A 19,461-nucleotide genomic window follows, 5' to 3' on the forward strand; every position below is an offset into this window, starting at 1 on the left:
GTTGTAATAGTAGTGGCCATTGATAATTATCACCTAGATCCCTTATTTTATTAGGAGCTTACAAAAAGGGTGTTATTTCTATTCCCTTTCCACTTATTAGCTATAATACTTACACAAAGGGAATTTCCCCCTCATTATTTGTTACCCTGAGGCACAGTGAGGTACCCTTACTCTTGAGTCAACTCAGCTAAACTGTTTTTCCTAGGCCTTCAACCAGTTCCTTGGGCAGTGTTTCATACTTGCTAACTTCTACTTTGTAATAAAGATTGTTTGCCCAGAGGAGTGCAACAGGATATATATATTTGTGTGTGGGGGGTGGGGGTGGAAAGTGCTTAAGAGCCTTGGAACTTGCCATTTAAGTCATTGCTAACTGAATGATCAGCTGGGGAAAACCTTGGCTTGTCTCTTGGCTCAGTAGTAATCATCCTGGGGCACCGTATTATGTAGACTCTTGTTACCTAGATAGGTGCTCTGAGAGGTGAGAATGGATCCAGACTGCAGGAGCCCAGCTTTTCAGGAAACCCCAAAGATAAGTGTTATTTAGTAATGTTTCTGTAGGAGGGCCTCTTGTAGCAGCTTCTCTTTCATGCCTCTGGATGCTACAGGAGGAGGAGGGGTCAGTGCTGACCCTAATTGTCTCTGGCTAGGGCCAGTCCCTTCTCTGATTTTGTAGGTTTGGGCTAGAAAGTCCTGCTGTTAAGGAACTAGCACACTGGGGAAGAGTCAGAGACACAAGTAATTTTCAACAATAGATCTTTGGCATAGGAAGATTAATTATCATTGTGTATCTCAGGATAAATGCCTAGAATCAGGTTGCTGAGTGAGAGGATAAATGTGTATGTAGTTTTATTAGTTATTGTTCAATTTCCCTCCATAGTGGTTATATCATTTTTCATTTCCACCAGCAGTGTAAGGGAATGTCTATTTGCTCACAGTTTTGCCAACAGAATGTATTATTCAGCTTTTGAATTTTTGCCAATTCGATAGGTAGAAATGGTATCTCAGAGTAGCTAACTAAAAGTCATAATAAAATGTTTCTTAAGGATGCATTTATTTCCCAACCTTATGTGGAGGGAATTAGCTTTCCTGTCCTAGGAAATGCATCCATCCATTAGTTCAGCTGTATACTAGGCTCTGTTATCTGGAGAATAGGCCCAATTGTCAATAGGAAAGGTCCCAGCATGTGGTGGAGAGAGAATGCTTATTTTCCAGTAAGCTTTTAGCCTTATAAATCACTTTTGTTGCAGCCATTCCCAGAACTTTTTAGATGACTGCTCTGGACTTAAAAAAATTTTTTTTCAAGACTGCAAGAATAGTTCAAAGACACCCCCTGCCCAAACCAGTGGTCAGCAAACTACAGCCCATGGGCCAGATGCAGCCTGCATGCAGCTTGTGTTTGTATAACCCATGAGCTAAAAATGGATTTTACTTTTTTTTCTTCTCAGTATTACTTTGTATTAGTTTCAGGTGTACAGCATAGTGGTTAGACAATCATATACTTTACACAGTGATTCCCCCCGATATTTCCAGTACCCACCTGGGACCATACATAGCTATTATAATGTTATTGACTGTATTCCCTATGCTGTACTTTTACATCCCCCTAACTATTTTATAACTACCAATTTGTGCTTCTTAATGGATTTTACATTTTAAAGGGATCTTTAAAAAAAAATAAAACAAGGACTATGTGGCAGAGATCATATATGGCCCACAAACCCTAAAACATTTATTATCTGGTCCTTTATAGAGTTTGTCAACCCTTGCCCTAATCCATTTGAGAATCAGTTCCTGACATGATATCCCATCACTCCAGAATACTTCAGTGTGTACTTCCTACAGAGACATTTTCATAACTGATACAGCCACTAAAATTAGGAAATTAGTATTGATAAATAGCATCATCTAATCCACATGCTTAATTCATATTTCACTACATGTCCCAGTAATGGCTTTTATAACAAAAGGATCTAATCCAGAATTATGTGTTACAATTTAATTGTTACTTCTTTTTGTCTCCTTCAGTTTGGAACAATTCTGTAGCCTTTTCTCAAATTCTATGACCTGACACTTTTGAAAATTACAGGCCAGTTATTTGATAGGATGTCCTTCAGTTTGGGTTTGTCTGATATTTCCTCAGGATTAGATTCAGATTATGCATTGTTAGGGAGGGAAAACTTGTCCTTTACCCTCCTTAGTTCAGTATCTGGGGGCCTATGAATTAAACTAACAAAATACAGATTAACAAGAGAAAAGGCATACAATTTTTATTAATATTTACATGCATGGGAGTTCACAGAAAAGAAATGAAACTCAAAGAAGGTGGTTAAATGTGGAAGCTTATATATCCTTTCACAAAGGAAAGAGGGTTTGGGCTTGAAGGAACGATAAATTGTGGGGAAGTAACTGGGAAGTAATATGGGGGAATTTAATGGAAGATAAAGGCTATTTTAGTAAGGTCTGAAAAGGTTATGGAAATGTATCAAAGGTTATGCAAGTGTATCGTAGCTTTTCTCTCTCATATATATATAGAGAGATATCATCTTCAAAAGGAAATTTGCCTGGTTTTAGGCAGATAAAAGGAAGGACAGAGCTCTTCCTGCATCTGTTCATTTTCAGTTGCCTTCAGCTTAAAATAAATGCTTTTGCCAAAGTATTTATTTTGGGATGGCATATTCTGATCCCCTTCAGCCTCTTTGGCAGGAATATAACAAAAGGATGGTGTGTTTTTCTCATTGCATTCTGTTAAGTGATACAGGCTTTTATTTTATCTCATTACTGTGATGTTAACCTTGATCACTTGATTAAGATGTGTCTGCTAGGTTTCCCTGCTAGTTTCCCCTTTGTAATTAAGTGTTTTGAAGGAAGGGTCTTGAAATTATGCAACTACCCCATTCATCATCAAATTTTAACCCACTATTTTTAGCACCCATTGATATTCCTTTGCTGAGTTTTTACACTATGCTGGTTGCCAAATGGTATTTTGCTAATTCCATCATTCTTTCTGCACTCATCAGTTGGCATGCACTTTAAGGAACAGCTTTCTCTTCTCCATTAATTTTTTTCACTTATTATATCAGCATGAATTCAATGGGCTCTTAAAATCATTATATATTTTGATGTTCGAATTGTATCATACTTTGTCAAGGGGAGTCGCTTCATCCTGGCTTCTGTGTCTTTTTTACAGTCTCCATCATTTTTGAAAATTTTCTAACTTTCTGGCCTGATAAAATGTTCCTGACTTGCTTATTTTGTACCCTCCCTTGTCCTAGCCTTCAAATTAGCCATTTCCCCAAGGAACATGGTTCCTTTTAATGGAAAATGGTATTTAAAAGCTAAGATATAGATGGTAGGCATGATTGCTGATCTTTGGGTTCACTGTTCCCAGAGAATGTATACATGTAACACACACGTATCTTTTTAAATTTCTTGATCTCTTTATATTGAAACCTATAAGCTAGCGTTTATACCTCTACTTTGAATTCTAGTTCATTTTTGTTTTTTCCATTTCCACATTTGTAACTTTCTTTGGTAATGAAAAGCCTGATTCCCAATATCCTCGATATATTTACTTATTTGATCATTTCTGTATGTAGTCAGTATCCCTTTGCAATCACTGACCTCCTATGTATTTGCCCTCCTCACCTTGCTGGGTCTCCAGTACCCCATGCCAAACTGAAACCACTGTTCTCTCAAAGCAGACGACCTCCTTCCCCCCATCAATCTCTGACATCCCATGCCAGGTGCCTTCCTTCCCTTCTTCCCCCAACCATTTGACTGTCACTGTCATCATCTAATGGCTTCTAGACTGAATTATTCAGGAGGGAAGGGGAGGAGGCGGCATTTGTAAGTCCACTAAGTACATCAGGTGCAGCCTCAGGGACCTGCATAATTTTTAAAAAATAACTTTACTGAGATATACTTTACATATTATACATTTTGCAAGTTGTTAATTATTCAGTGATTTTTACTAAATTTATAAAATTGTGCAATCATCATCATAATCTAAATTTAGAACATTTCCATAATCCAAAAAGTTTCCTTGTGCCCATTTTGCAGTTAATCCTACTTTTTCTCCTAGCCTTAGGCAACCACTGATCTCCTTTTTGGCTGTGTACATTTACCATTTCTGAACATTTCATATAAATTGAATCATATACTTTGTTGCTTTTTGTTTCTAGCTTTCTTTAGCATGATGTTTTTTGAGGTTTATCCATGTTGTAGCACACATCAGTAGTTCATTCCTTTTTATTGCTGAATAATGTTTCATTGTTTTGATAGACCACATTTTGTTAGTCCATTCACTAGTTAATGGACATTTGGATTGTTTCCAGTTTGGGACTATTATGAGTAAATGTTGCTGTGAACATTTACATACATGTCATTGTATGAACATATGTTTTCATTTCTCTTGGACAGAGTCCTAGGAATGGAATTGTCTTGTATGATAAATTTAATCATAAAAAGTTTACTTTTCTGTACTAGCTGTATCATTTTCTATTTCCTCCAGCAATATTTGAGGGATCATTTTTCTATACCCTCACACACACTAGTTATTCTGTCTTCTTGATTATAGCCATTCTAGTGGGTTTGTAGTAGTAGTGCATTGTGGTTTTTACTTGCATTTCCCTACTAACCAATGATTTAAGCATCTTACCATTTTATTGTTAGCCATTTGTATATCTTCTCTGGTAGACTGTCTATTCAAATATTATGTCTATTTAAAAATTGATTCTGAGTTTTGAGGTTCTTTTCTTTTTTGTATATGACATCCATTTGTTCCAGCATAATTTGTTTAAAAGGCTATCAGCTTGTCAGTGTCTGTGAAAGAGCCCAGTGGAATTTTGATAAGGATTGCTTTAATTTATAGATCAATTTTGGGTGTGAGAGGGTTGTCACCTGGATGATATTGAGTCTTCCAATCCATGAACATGGACTGTCTTTCTATTTAGCCTTTCTTTAATTTTTCTCATCAGTATTTTATAGTTTTCACTGTACTAGTCTTACGCTTCTTTTGTTAAATTTATTCCTAAGTATTCTGTTCTTTCTAATGCTCTTGCAAGTAGAATTATTTTCTTAACTTAATTTTTGGATTGTATGTTGCTACTACATAGAAATATAGTTGGTGTGTGTATATATATATTTAGTAGTTTTAAAATTTTTCTTGAGATTTTCTACACACAGGGTCATTTTATCTGTGAATAATAACTTCTTCCTTTCTAATCTGGATGCTATTTATTTTATTATTATTATTATTTTTATTGCACTGGCAAGAACCTCCAGTACAGTGTTGAATAGAAGTGGCAGAAGCAGACATCCTTGCCTTGTTCCTTCTTAGGGACAAATTAAAATATGTTAGTTGTAGGGTTTTCATAGATGCCCTTTTATCAGGTTGAGGATGTTTCCATAACTGTTTCTAGTTTGTTGAGAGACTTTATTATCAATGTGTGGTGGACTTTTGTTACATGTGTTTTCTGCATTTATCAATATGATCATGTACTTTTTTTCTTTATTCTATAAATCTGGTATAATATGTATATTTATAAAGGAAATGGACCTATAATTTTCTTAAGGTGGTATCTGGCTTTGAATCAAATTTATACTAATGTCATAAAATAACTTAGGCATCTTTTCTTTTTATTCCATTTTCCAGCACTACTTTATAAGACAAGGATTACTTGTTCCTTGAAAATTTGTTAGTAACAATAACTAGAATTATTGTAATAATAATTATTGTGATGATAGGAATAGTTGTTATTGTATTTTTCAACCTGCTCATTTGCAGTTAGTACTTTTCCTCCGTAAAGCTACCTGGCTCATGGTGGGAGTGGCATGGAGATTTGTTCCAAGCGTTCCGGGTATATTAAATCCATGGTGGTACCGACACTGGCATTTAAGCTTTAGGCCTACGTTTGTTTCTTTTCATTGTAAATTGTGATTGTTGCAAGATCATGTTGCTAATACTTTTAGGTTTGGTTGTTATAATCTACTAGGAGTTGAATCGTGCTTCCCTTGCATTGTTGGTGGTCTTTTCTGCTATAGCACAGTAAAGGATTCGGGATTGGCCAGTGTGGAGATAATCTGTACCTCTTTAATTTTTGTCTGGATCAAGAGACTTCTTTGAGACTGCTGTGCCTTGGAGTTGGTGGTGGTGATGGTAGTCAAGATGGTCATGACTAAAGAATTTGATGAGAGCATAGTCTTTGCTGAGTCTCTGCTATAGCAGGTCTCCTCTCCAGTATTTGTGGCTATGTCAGAGTTTTGCTCCAATCCCTAGAGGAGATATTTTCTTTCTTTTTTCCAGCTTTATTGAGGTATAGTTGACATATAACATTGTGCCATGTTATACATGTGTGATGTGATGGTTTGATACACATGTATATTGTGAAATGTTTGCCACAATAAGGTTAGTTAACACATCATTCACTTCACGTAATTACCATTTTGGTGTTCTTATCCTTGTTATGGTGAGAACATTAAAGCTCTACTCTCATAGCACCTTTCAAGTACAGCAGGTCCTTGAGCCATGTTGTTTTTTCGAGATTATCTAGGAACTTAACTCTTGTTTATATCAATTAACCTGTGGTAAATTGGTTTCATTATATGTCATTTTGCTTGAAGTCACAGAATCAATGATGTAAAGTGAGGGCTTACTGTATACAATGCAGTATGGCTGACTATAGTTACCATGTAGTACATTAGATCCTTGCCTAGGGTAGTTCTTGATGTCCTATCTGTCCACTGTTTTTCTCCCGCCCTCCCCCATTTTGAGGTTATACAAAATGCCCTTGTTTTTCTGGATACTTGCCTTCTGAATAATCATAGGATAGAGCTCCACATTAAGAAAGTCCCAGGGCAAAGATAATGTAAATTCCATTAGGCTTTCAAAAAAAAAAAAGTTAGTACCTTATTGTGGCTTAGGGCAAGCTACCTAGCCTCTCTGTGCTTCAGCTTCCTTGTCTGTACACAGGGGTTAGTAATAGTACCTGCTTCATAGAGAGTGAGGCAGTATATGTAATGCTTCAAATAGTTCCCAGTGAGCACTTAATAAATACTAGCTATTATGATTATTGCTTTAAATTCTTAAATTCAGTAGACTGTGAGAAAAATTTCAATGGATCCAATCTAAGAGAAAAAACAACACCTGACCTGTGAAAACCAGTGTTAGAACTTCCAAGAAAGGCGGCCAGGGAGGATGTGTATTAGCCTTGATGTCCACGACAAGGGAAAAGGGATAATGCCTTGGGCTTCTCTCAGGTAGGGGTACCATACTTTAGGGTAGGGTAGAATTGAGACTCCACATAAAATTAGGACCCTCAAAGGACTTTACCCTCTGTGAAGGAATGGACTAGGGAAACAGTTTACCGACTGGATGAAAAGAAGTTTTTTAGCCTCATCTGGGTTTTAAGTACGGCTCTTAGTAATAAAGAAAAAAGCCTACTTATTGGAATGATCACTTTGTAAGTTATATAAATGTCTAATCACTATGTTGTACACCTGAAACTAATATAATATTGTATGTCAACTGAAACTGAAAAAGAAAAGATATTCACATACAAAAAAAAGAAAAAGAAAAGCAAATCTTCCTTGAGAATGTTTTTAACTCTAGGTCTTTATTTAACTGAATTTGGGGCCTGGAGTTTATACTATTTGTGTAGTCTAGGAGCTGATTCTGGGCAGGTAATAGCCCTGACACATCTGACAGAAACAAATTAAAAATTTATTTTAAATAACATACCCTCAAATCAGGTAGCTCAAGATTCCCATAAATAAAGCTGGACTGAAGGTGAGTTCACAGTACAAAATTATAGACCATACAAGGAAACATTTCAGCATAAGTGAAAATGAATAGAAAGTTGAAACTGTAAGATTAGACTCTTAAGAACTTCAGAGAGTAATATTATGGATAAAGACTATTTAGAATGATTTAAAATATAAAAGAAGGAAACAAAAATGAGAGAAAAGACATATATTTAATTTTTAAAGACCAGGCATATTTGGAAAAAATGCCAGTTACACTCAATATTATTGCATCATTGAATTTGAAAACCCAGCAGTTAGGTTAAATAGTAGATAAAGCTGTGGACAAAATTTGTAACATTTTATCTGGAGTGCAGCACAGAGATAAAAGGATGTAAAACATGAATGAGAGCTAAGAAATATGAAAGATACAATAATATGGTCCAACAGAATGTAGAGAAATGGGAGTGAGGCAATATTCATAAAGATAATGACTAACACCTTCCAGAATTGATTAGAAACAAACAAAATAATATCATGAAACACAAGTAAAAATAAATCCCCCTCTATATATATTGCAGTAAAATTGCAGAACCATAAAAAAGGCCTTAAAAGGAAGTTAGAGAACCCTCAAGAATTCACAAAAGCTGAAAGAGTTCTAATAAATGAACTCAGCAAGGGAGTTCGCCTAAGAACATTGAAACATAGGTTCACACGAATGCACAAATATGTATAGCACCATCATTTATAGTAGCCCCCAACTATAAACAACCCACATCCCCATCAATCGATGACTAGATAAAATGTGATATATTCACACAATAGAAAATTATTCCGCCTTAAAGATGTGAAGTACTGATAAATAATGCAACATGGGTGAATCTTGAAAACATTATGCTAAATGAAAGAAGCCAGACATGCAAGGCTACATAATGAATATATGATTCCATTTCCATGAAATATTCAGAATAGGCAAATCTATAGAGACAGAAAGTATATTGGTGGTTGCCTGGGGGAAAGGGGGAGTGACTACTTACCCATACAGGCATTCTCTTTGAGGTGGTGAAAATGTTCTGGAATTAGATAGCAGTGATGGTTGCACAGCCTTGTGAGTGTATTAAAAACCACTGAATTGGCCCTGGCAAAGTGGCTCAGTTGGTTGGAATGTCATCCTGTACACGGAAAGTTTGCAGTATCGATCCCCGTCAGGGTGTGGGGAGGCAACTGATGGATGTCTCTGTCTCTCTCTGTTTCCCTCCCTCCCTCCCTCTCTTTAAAAAAAATCAATAAAAATATATTCTCGGGTGAGTATTAAAAAATAAAACTTTGCCTGGCCAGCGTGGCTCAGTGGTTGAGCATTGATCCAGGATATCAAGGTTCGACTCCCAGTCAGGGCACATGCCCTGGTTGTGGGCTTGATCCCCAATAGGGGGTGTGCAGGAGGCAGCCAGTCAATGACTCTCATCATTGATGTTTCTATCTCTCTCCCACTCCCTGCCCCTCTCTGAAATCAATAAAGACATATTTAAAAAAAATAAAAATAAAACCTTGAATTGTATACTTCAAAAGGTTGAATTCTTTGGTATGTGAATTATATCTAAAAAATTTAAGAAGTTATAGTGGGGAAAAAACCCACCAGAAGGTAAAGAAAAATAACTTAAAAGGAACAACAATCCTAAGAGCAAGCTCCTCAACGGCAATAATAGGAGCAATAATACAATGGAATAATATTTTTAAGGAATTAAGAAAGAAGTTATTTTTAACAAGATGCTGTAGAATTCTATACAGCAGGCCTTTGATTAATGTTTTGTTCAACACCCTTTGGTATAGTTTTGATGAGATGCCTTGGAACTTAATTCTTGTTTATATCAATTAGCCATTGGTAAAGTTGGTTCCATCATACGTCATTTTGCCCCAGCTCTAAGAACCTATTGATGGCTTTAAGCGAGGACTTACTATATCTGCTAAATTATCATTGGAAGTCAGTGAGCAAAGTAAAGATATTTTCAGACAAATGTTAAATTGAGGAGGTTTGTCACTATCAGATTTTCACTGAAATAATTGCTAAGGGATATAGTTGAGAAAGAAAGCAGAAAGGCATTAGATCCAAGAGGGAATGCTGAGCAGAGAAATTGGGAAATATATGAGTAAATCTAAGGAAGCAATTATTGCATAGAACAATAATAATTACTAATTTGGCCATATGAAGGCAAGATAGACCTGAAATGCTGGACCACAATGACGTATATTTGGAAGGAGTGGGGGAGAATTGGAGTTAGGATCTTTTAATTTTGTTCAGAAGGACAGTTGTGATGCTGGTTAATCTTAGACAAGAGTACCTGTTAAAACTTTAATAATAACTACTTTTTAAAAAAGAATAAGCCCAGCCAGGCGTGGCTCAGCAGTTGAGCGTCGACCTAGGATCCAGGCGATCGGGGTTCGATTCCCGGTCAGGGCACATGCCTGGGTTGTGCACTCAATCCCCAGTCGGGGGCCTGCAGGAGGCAGCCAATCAGTGACTCATCATTGATGTTTCTCTCTTCCTCTCCTTTCCTCTCTCTGAAATCAATAAAGATATATTTAAAAAAAGAGAGAGAGAGAGAATAAAGCAGTGTATAATTTCCAAACTAATGGAATGGGTTAAAAATTACTTGATTAATCCAAAGAGACCTGCCATCCAGAAAAAAAGAAGAAAGGTAGAGTAAGGGCATTTGGGGGAGAGCAGGACACAGTATTGTATAATGAAATTGGAAAGGTGACATTTAAATAAAGTCTTGAAGGAGGTGTGGGGATTTTTGCCATTGTATAGCTGAGGGAAAGACTTTCCAGGTAGAGGAAATAATTAGTGCATGGTCCTAGTAGCTAGATATGTCAATGTGAAATTAGCAGCCATTCTGGAAGGTTTGGGGCAGATAAGTGAAATCATCTGATTTATGCTTTAAAAAGTATCACTGTTGCCCGGCCGGGCGTGGCTCAGCAGTTGAGCATCGACCTAGGATCCAGGAGATGGTGGTTCGATTCTTGGTCAGGGCACATGCCCAGATTGTGGGCTCGATCCCCAGTTGGGGGCATGCGGGAGGTGTCAGATCAATGACAACTCTCTCATCGTTGATGTTTCAACTCTCTCCCTATCCTTTCCTCTCTCTGAAGTCAATAAAGATATATTTAAAAAAAAAAAAAGGATCATGCTTGTTCTGAGAAGAGACTGGGAATAGGAAACAGTCAACTAGAGGGACTATTTAGGAGGCTTTTAATCCAGGCAAGAGATAAATAATGGGTTTATCTTCAAATAGCACTCTTAATTGACTAAAAGAAAATGTATTTTCTCCTACTCTAGTTTCTCAGTCTTTACAGGGTCATCAACTTGGTTGCTACTCTGAAATAATATCTGGAAGTGCTTGACCTTAAATTGCCCCAGATTCTTCTCTATTTCATTGATCATACTTAATGAAACAGAAATGGTTTTTTCCTCATTCTAAATTCTGAAAGGAACTAATCAAGTGCTAGCCAATTATGAAGTGCTCAAGTTCCTAGGAGCAGCTGGACTCCTGGGATTGGGAGATTGGAGAAGCTTCAGGGATTTGCACCATGCATCCTACTCCATACCCTATACTGCGTCAGGCTGGGAAGCAGACTTCTCACGTAAAATTATGGCCGCCCCTTAATTTAGATTTTCTGAGTACTTGCTAGTTACTGAAGGGAGGGATTTTGAAGGCTGGGAACCCTCCAAATATGGCCACACTTCACTAGTATCACAGATATGGCACAGTGTACCTTGGTCCTTGTTCCAGTATCCACTGAGATGACCATGGTAAAGATGTAAAAAGGTGAAATGCCAGACCTAGCTCTGAGTGCCCAAGTGACTGGGATAGTACAGTAGTCTGCCCTTATCTGCAGTTTTGCTTTCTGCACTTTCAGTTACCCACAGTCCACCATGGCCTAAAAACATTAAGTGGAAAATTCTAGAGAGAAGCAATTCATAAATTTTAAATTGTGCACCTTTTTGAGTAGTGTGACGAAATCTTGCACTCTCTGGCTTCGTCTTGCCCAGGAATGAATCATCCCTTTGTCCAGCATATCCCCACTGTATACATTACCTGCGTATTCGCTTAATAGGTGGCTCGGTTATTAGGATTGACTGTCACTATCACAGTGCTTGTGTTCAGGTAACCCTTATTTTATTTAATAATGACCCTTTTTTTTACACTATACTGTAAAATGTACCTTTTATTACAATATATTGTTATAATTGTTCTATTTTATAATTAGTTGTTAATCTTTTATCATCCCTAATTTATGAATTAAACTTTATCATAGGTATGTATGTATAGGACAAATCATATTGTATATAGGGTTTGGTACTATCTGCGGTTTCAGGCATCCACTGGAGATCTGGGAGGTGTCCCTGCAGATCAGAGGAGACTGCTGTATTGGGCGGCAGTCTGGTTTAACCAAAAGGCAGTCGAGGATCAACTCAGGGGGCTTCCAGGTTACCTCCCATCAGCTGAGGGTTAGTGTGCCTGACTCTGTAAACATCCAATACTTTCATCTTACTGGGGAAAAACAATTAAGACTTTTTATCTTCTGGGATCCTGGGGAAATGGCCAGTCTGGACAAATTAGCCAGTTCCTAGTTTTGGATCTCAGCTGAGTCATGGCATCTGTACTGGGGTGCCTGACCTTTTTTTCCCCTGGCAGCTGTTGCTGATTTGCCAAGTGAGATTATGTGTACCTTCATAAAAGGCATGTGGCCCAGACATTTGATCCTTCAGTGTTTTGAATTGTATTTTAAATTTTAAATAAGATCATGGCAAATGAAATTAGTATCAATTATCTGTCCCTGCAGTTCTAAGAGGTCTTTATTTCTATACACAAGGACTTTAGACATAATGGTTTGATATGCCTTACATGTGCCAGGTGTACAGGTATCCTCTTTTATTTTCATCCTGTAACAAATCATGCTCATCCATGCGTTCATTCATTTAACAAATATTTATCGGGAGCCTATCATGTGCCAGGCAGTGTTCCACATATTGAGGAATACAGCAGTAAACAAAGCGTGCACAAGCCCTTGTCCTTGTAGAATTTAGATTCTCATGGGAAGAGGGACAGCAAACAAAATGAATGTGCAAAATATATACTGTAAGGAGTGGTAAGTGCTGTGGATAAAAATATCTCCGGAAAGGGGGGTAAGAGAGTTTGAGAGACGGTTAAAATTTTAAGTAGAATGATCGGGGAAATTTGTTGAGAAGATTGTACTTGAGCAAAAACCTGATGGAGATAAGGAGCAAGCCATGAGGCTATCTGGGGGAAATACAGGCAAAGGAAATAGCATTTTTAAAGGCCCTGAGGCAGCAGCATCTTGACATATTCTGAGAAAAGTAAAAAGTGTAGCTGGAGTGGAGTAAGGGAAAGAGAGAGTAGAGATCTGGACCCTGAAAAGTCTTGTATGCTCTTGTAAGAACACTGACTTCTACTCTCAGTGAGACAGGGAACATTTTAAGCAGAGAAGTGACTTTGATATTACTTACATTTAAAAAAATTTGCAACTGTGTTAAGGTATGATTGAATTATATAATAGAATATATATGTTTAAAGCATCTGTGAAAACATGAGCACAGTCAAGATCATGAACATATCTGTAACTCCCAGAAGATTCCTAATGCCTCTTTATAATCCCTCCCCACCTCTTGTCTGGCAGCCACTAATCTGCTGTTTGTCGCTGTAGATTAGTTAGCATTTTCTTGAATTTTATATAAATGGAGTTGTTCAGAATGTGCTCTTTTATGTTTGGCTTCTTGCTTTCAGCATAATTATTTTGAGATTCATCCATTGTGTGAATCAGTAGTTATTCCTTTTTATTGCTCAGTAGAATTCCATTGTATGGATATATTATAATTTGTTTATCATTCACCTGTTAGTGAACATTTGAGGTAGTTTCTAGTTTTTAGTTGTCACAGAGTATAAACAGCATATTGTTGGGTCCTGTTACTTTATCCACTCTGATAAGCTCTGCCTTAATTGAATATGCATTTAGAGCATTTACATTTATATTTTATGTGATTAGTGGTATAATTGTGTTATTTTAATTTTTACTCACTGATTTTAGAGAAAGAGAGAGAAACATCGATTTATTGTTCCACTTACTTATGCATTTATTGGTTGCTTCTTGCATTTGACCTGACCGGAAATCTAAATTGAACCTGCAACCTTGGTGTATCAAGATAACGCTCTAACCAGCTGAGCTACCTGGCCAGGGCTGGTGTAATTGGGTTTTAACCTATTATCTTGCTATTTGTTTTCTGTTTGGTTCAACTGTACTTGTTCTCCCTTTGTTATATTTCTGCCTTCTTTTGAAATTATTATTATTATGTTTTTTATTTTTTTTAGAGACAGAGGGAGGGGAGAGAGAGAGAGAGACAGAGACATTGATATGAGACAGAAACAGGAATCAGTTGCCTCCTGTATGCGCCCTGACCGGGGATTGAACATGCAACCTAGGTATGTGCCCTGACTGGGAATCAAACCTGCAGCCTTTTGGTGCATGGGATGATGCTCCGGCCAACCCGGCCACCTGGCCAGGGCTTGAGGATTGCCTTTAAGCTTTGTTAGGTGGGATCAAAGTAACATTTGGGACTAATTTTTCCTTGCTGCTGTCTTGTAAATTATCAGGTTTTCCCCCTCTGGTTGGTGGAAACACAAACTATTCCCCACCTTGTGTGAGCACCAGGGAAAATTCTGCCTGTTACTTTTCTTGGTATTTTCCTCAACTGGTAAGGAGGGAGGAAATACCTGTTGAGGGAAGTAATGTGAGCCATAATGTACAGATGTCTTTGAGGTACTTTCCTCAACTCAGGGAGATTGCAAGGCTCTGTGTGGGTCACCTCCCTGTGCTATTGCTGGGAAATCTTTCCAGATAGTAAATTCAGGCAGTCCTGGGACTCACCTTGTTTGTTTCCCTTTCCTTTTTTTCCCCTCTTTCCTTTCTTAAATTTTACTATTTTTATTTTATTTATTTATTAATTATTTATTTTTAATTGATTACAGAGTGAGGAAGGGGGGGGAGAGAGAGAGAGAGAGAGAGAGAAACATCAATGATGAGAGTCATTGATCAGCTGCCTCCTGCACGTCCCCTGCTGGAGATCAAGCCCACAACCTGGGCATGTGCCCTGACCGGGAATCGAACCAGGATTTCCTGGATCATAGGTCGATGCCATGCCAGCTGGGCTGTTTCCCTTTTCTTAGTGTTCACTGTTCTGCATTGCTTGTTGTCCAATGCCTGAAAATTGTTTCTTTTGTTTTGCCCAGCTTCCTAGTTGTATAACATGAGAGGGTAAATCTATTCCTTGTTACTTCATCATGGTTGGAAGTGGAAATCTTTCCTGATTTATATTTTAAAGGGTGTTTGTTGAGAATAGGTTATAGGGGAACAGAAGTAGAAGCAAGAATAGCAGTGAGGAAGCTATTTTAGATAAGAGGTGATGATGGCTTGGTCCAAGGGGTAGTGGTGGAAAAGTGAGAAATGATCAGACTTTGAATATATTTTAATGTTAAAGCAAACAAGATTTACGATGAATTGATATATAAAAGAATGAGAGAAGTCTAGAATGACACCTAAGGTTTATGTTATCTTCATTGTGTATTTGAGAACACAAAAGCATAAGAATTTATGAGACTTGCTCAAAGTGAAACAGCCAGTCTCAAACTCAGATCTAATTACAAAGCCCTGTTCTACTGTACTCCATTGACACAGAGACTGTGAGTAGTATAAACCACAAGTACTAAAGGAGTTCAAAGAACGGAAAGGTATCTTCCTGCTTGAAGGAATAAAGGAGAATTCACACAAAAACTCATTTGAGCTCATGGTTACTAAAGAATGGGTAGAATTTGGTAAGGAGGGAGGAAATACCTGTTGAGGGAAGTGGTGTGAGCCATAATAATAAGCTTTCCAAAGGTCAGTGTGGTTTCCTATATACATCCTATAAAATTTTTCATCTTCAAAACTTAAGGGCCTAGAGTCATTCTTTTTGGTATATTTGTATCTTATTTGTTCTTAGAACAACTCTAAATAAGGATAGGTGTGCTTCTTTATAAGACAACACAAAAGATAAACCCTTACCCAAGAACCTTCACTAAGAAAAAGTGATTTTTTACAGTCGGATTGATTTGAATGGCCATGAAAAACAGTTTGAATTATATTCGAACTGTGATGGGAAGCCACTGGAGGTTTTAAGAAAGAATTCACATGATCTCATCTATGGTTTTAAAAATACTACTCTGGCTGATGGCAAAGAATAGACTGGTGGGGGCAGGGGGCGGGCAGGAAGAACCAAAGTGGAAAGATCATTCAGAAAACGTTTATAGACTTGAACCTGGGGGTAATGAGAAGTGTTTGGACTCAGCCTATATTTTAAAGGTATAATCCGCAGAACTTGCTGGTTGTTTTGGGTGTTGGTGTGAAGTAAAAAGAAAAATCAACAGTGACTCATAGGTTTTTGCCTCGCTTCTGGATGAATGGTGGTGCCATGTAATGAGATAAATACAACTTAGGGAAGAGTAGCAGGTTCTAGAGGGAAATTCAAGAGCTCTGTTTTGGAAATGTTAAGTTTGAGATGCCTTTTAGACATCCAGTTGGAGATGTTAATAGACGTTTGGATATGTGCGTGTTCGAGTCAGGAGAGACAGAATTAGCAGTAATAAGCTGGATATCATCAGCATCATAGATTTAAAGCTATGAAACTGGAAAAATAATTTAGGGAATGAATATAGGGAGTGAAGAAAAGATATTTCAGATCTGAACATTAGAGTACTAAATGATTTAGAGCTCAGGAGGAGAAGGAACTAGCAAAGGAGAATGAAAAATGAGCAGCTGGTGAGATGGGAGGAAAAGTATTATGTTCTAGAAACTAAATGAAGTATCTCAGGAAGAGTTACACAGATATTAGATTGAATGAAAGAAGCCACACACACACAAAATGCATAATTCATAATTCTACTTATAGGAAGTTCAGCAAAACAAAATTAATATATGGTGATAGAAGAAAGGGGTTGGGGGACAAGGAGTTGACAGGAAAGGGGCACATGGGTGGGAACTTTCTGGGGTAGTGGAGGTATCCTCTCTCATTTGGTGTGTTGTTTTATGGATGTGTATAATTGTTAAGGCTCATTGAACAGAACACTTAAGATCTGTATATCTTAGAAAAGGGGTTAAAACTGTCAAATGATGCTGAGAAATTACATAAGATGAGGACTGAGAATTGACTTGTCTGTGGGGACCTTGAAAACTGTAAGCTTTTTTTTGAAGATCATGTAGTAGAGAGACACTGTTGAATTAGAGAATAGAAGTCTTGGACATTTGATGGCGACTGAGGTAATGAGGGCTGCTTATGATTAGATTAGTTCTGATGGTTTCTTGGGGAAAGATACTTATCATTTCTCATCATAATCTTGTTCTTGAAATTGATCTTAATCCTTCCAGTGGTTTCTCATCACATTTCCAATAGCTCTATGACAGTCTGCCAGCCCTACAGAGTCTGGCTGTGGCCTACCCCTTAGCTTCTATAACCTACTTCTTGTCCTGTCATTCTCTCCTGCCGCCCATTTCACTTCTTTGCGATTTCTTGAACATTTTCTTTCTCTCTTTCATCATAGTACTATTCACTCCAGTTTGAGGATAGAGACTTTCTCTTCTTCCCTCTACTGTTTACCTTCTGGCACCTAGAACAGTGCCTGGTGCATAGATGTTCAGTAAATATTTGCTTGAATGAAGATAAATGGCAAGCTTCCCTAATGCCTTTAAAAGATGGGCTGACTTTCAAATAACTGTATTTTAGTAGCGGGTATAGCACAAACCAGCTTTCCATCACTATTTGGTTTTCTCCAACCACAAGAAAAAGCCTGAGGCATTAACATGTAATGGAAAACCAACTTTATAAAAGGAACTCAGGCCTGTTTTGAAATTTATGGTGAGATGAGAATATTACTTAATTCATGGATTAAGCAATTAAAAAAATAATTTCATAGATCAAGTTAATAGTTCTGTTTTTATTGCCAGAACATTCATTTTTATGAGGTATGAGAACATTTATGACTTGTGATTTTTGTTTTCTAAATCAAATTTGCAATGATTATTCTTCATAGATAGCATTTAAGAAATGATTGTTACCTTTAGGGAGCTGCTTGTGTTTGTTTGGAAAGCAGAAGCTAAAATGGCAATGGCAGTGGCAATGCAAAGTAAAAGTTAAAACTGACAGAAGTTACTCCAAGGTGGAACATGGTGAATTATGAAATCTCACTGGTGCAAATGGTAATTGTTAACCCAGTTTAAAACAATATACTGCTCAGCCCATGGAACGGTGTCATTCTTTTGTTCCTCAATAGCCATTCAAGGTCCTTGGGCCCATGGCATGGCCCTGTTATAACTAACATTTGTGTTTTCATTGTAGTTGTCGGACAAGTAACCGCAAGAGTTTGATTGTGACCTCTAGCACATCACCTACACTACCACGGCCGCACTCACCACTCCATGGACACACAGGTGAGTACTTGAAGGTTAAGAAAGGTGGAATGGCCCAGCCAGGCGTGGCTCAGCGGTTGAGCGTCGACCTAGGATCCAGGCGATTGGGGTTCGATTCCTGGTCAGGGCACATGCCCAGTTGCGGGCTCGATCAATGACTCTCTCATCATTGATGTTTCTGTCTCTCTCCCTCTCCTTTCCTCTCTCTGAAATCAGTAAAGATATATTAAAAAAAAAAGGTGGAATGAAATATGCCCAATTTCTTTCCTACGTCTCACTTTGTGCAGTTCACATGACATTGTCACTTCAGTTTGCTGACTGAAGCATACAGAGCTCATGAGCATGCTTTCTGTGGGAGAATGTGTTCTGTCTGTTTTTGACTTAGTTGTTTCTTTCCTTGACTGTCCACATTTCTTTCGGTCTTGTGCTTGTTTATCTTGGGACTCAGTGTGTACTCTGGGCCACAGCCTCTGTTCTCGCGTGTTAAGAGTGTATTATGGCTCCAATTATCTGGAGCCATGTGATAAGAGCTCCATTAACATTTTGTCCTACCATGCCCAAATATTAAAGCTCACAGTGATGATTTCCTGCCTCATGGGATTTCTGATAACTTTCCCTCTGTTAGAACAGGAGTCAACAAAAATGAGAGAAGTATTTGTTTCATGGTGACATTGATTTCACATACTGGAATTGAAGCAAATGATCTCATGCATTCAGACTCTGTTTCATATGGCCTCCTCCAGACAATAGGAGGACTGATTTACTTGCCTCTGGCTGGGAAATATATAAAAATCATGAGGCAGAAGACCTCATTTGAGTTAGCCATGTATTTTGCTCTAGACATGAATCCTTGTGTCCCAGAAGAGCCAGATGAGGTGACTCAGCTTTGTTGAAAGGGGTGCTGCACTGCTATACTATTCATTGCTACACTATTTACACTGGAAGTTCCAGATCAAGGGGTAGTGGAAATGGAGCAGGCTTGAAACCATAGAAAGCCATTCAGAACTTGCTGCCTGGGTTTGGTAAGCAGTGGGCCTTGTCTGTCTTTGGGCAATAAAAGAATACCAAGTAGTGAAACAGTCATCATGAAGCCAAATAAGACAGGTATGTTCTACTTGGGTTTGTCTCTTTGCTCACAGTTTGCTGTGTCTTTGGAGGGAGAAAGTGAGAGTGCATGTGGAGTAGTTGTTTGAGTACTGTGAGAGT

General features: G+C 37.9%; 1 protein-coding gene across 8 annotated transcripts in view; it reads left to right on the forward strand.

The window, feature by feature from the left end:
- Window positions 1-19,461, forward strand: part of MAST2 (microtubule associated serine/threonine kinase 2) — a 130,376-nt gene that overhangs the window by 77,004 nt on the left and 33,911 nt on the right. For all 8 annotated transcript variants that reach the window (XM_081144674.1, XM_081144673.1, XM_081144675.1 and 5 more), the window contains one exon: window positions 18,185-18,276. In XM_081144674.1, the coding sequence (XP_081000800.1) occupies window positions 18,185-18,276 (92 nt within the window). The remainder of the gene's footprint in view (window positions 1-18,184; window positions 18,277-19,461) is intronic.

Source organism: Miniopterus schreibersii (genome assembly GCF_964146895.1).
Source record: "Miniopterus schreibersii genome assembly, chromosome: 8".
In the NCBI taxonomy this organism is placed as follows: Eukaryota; Metazoa; Chordata; class Mammalia; order Chiroptera; family Miniopteridae; genus Miniopterus; species Miniopterus schreibersii.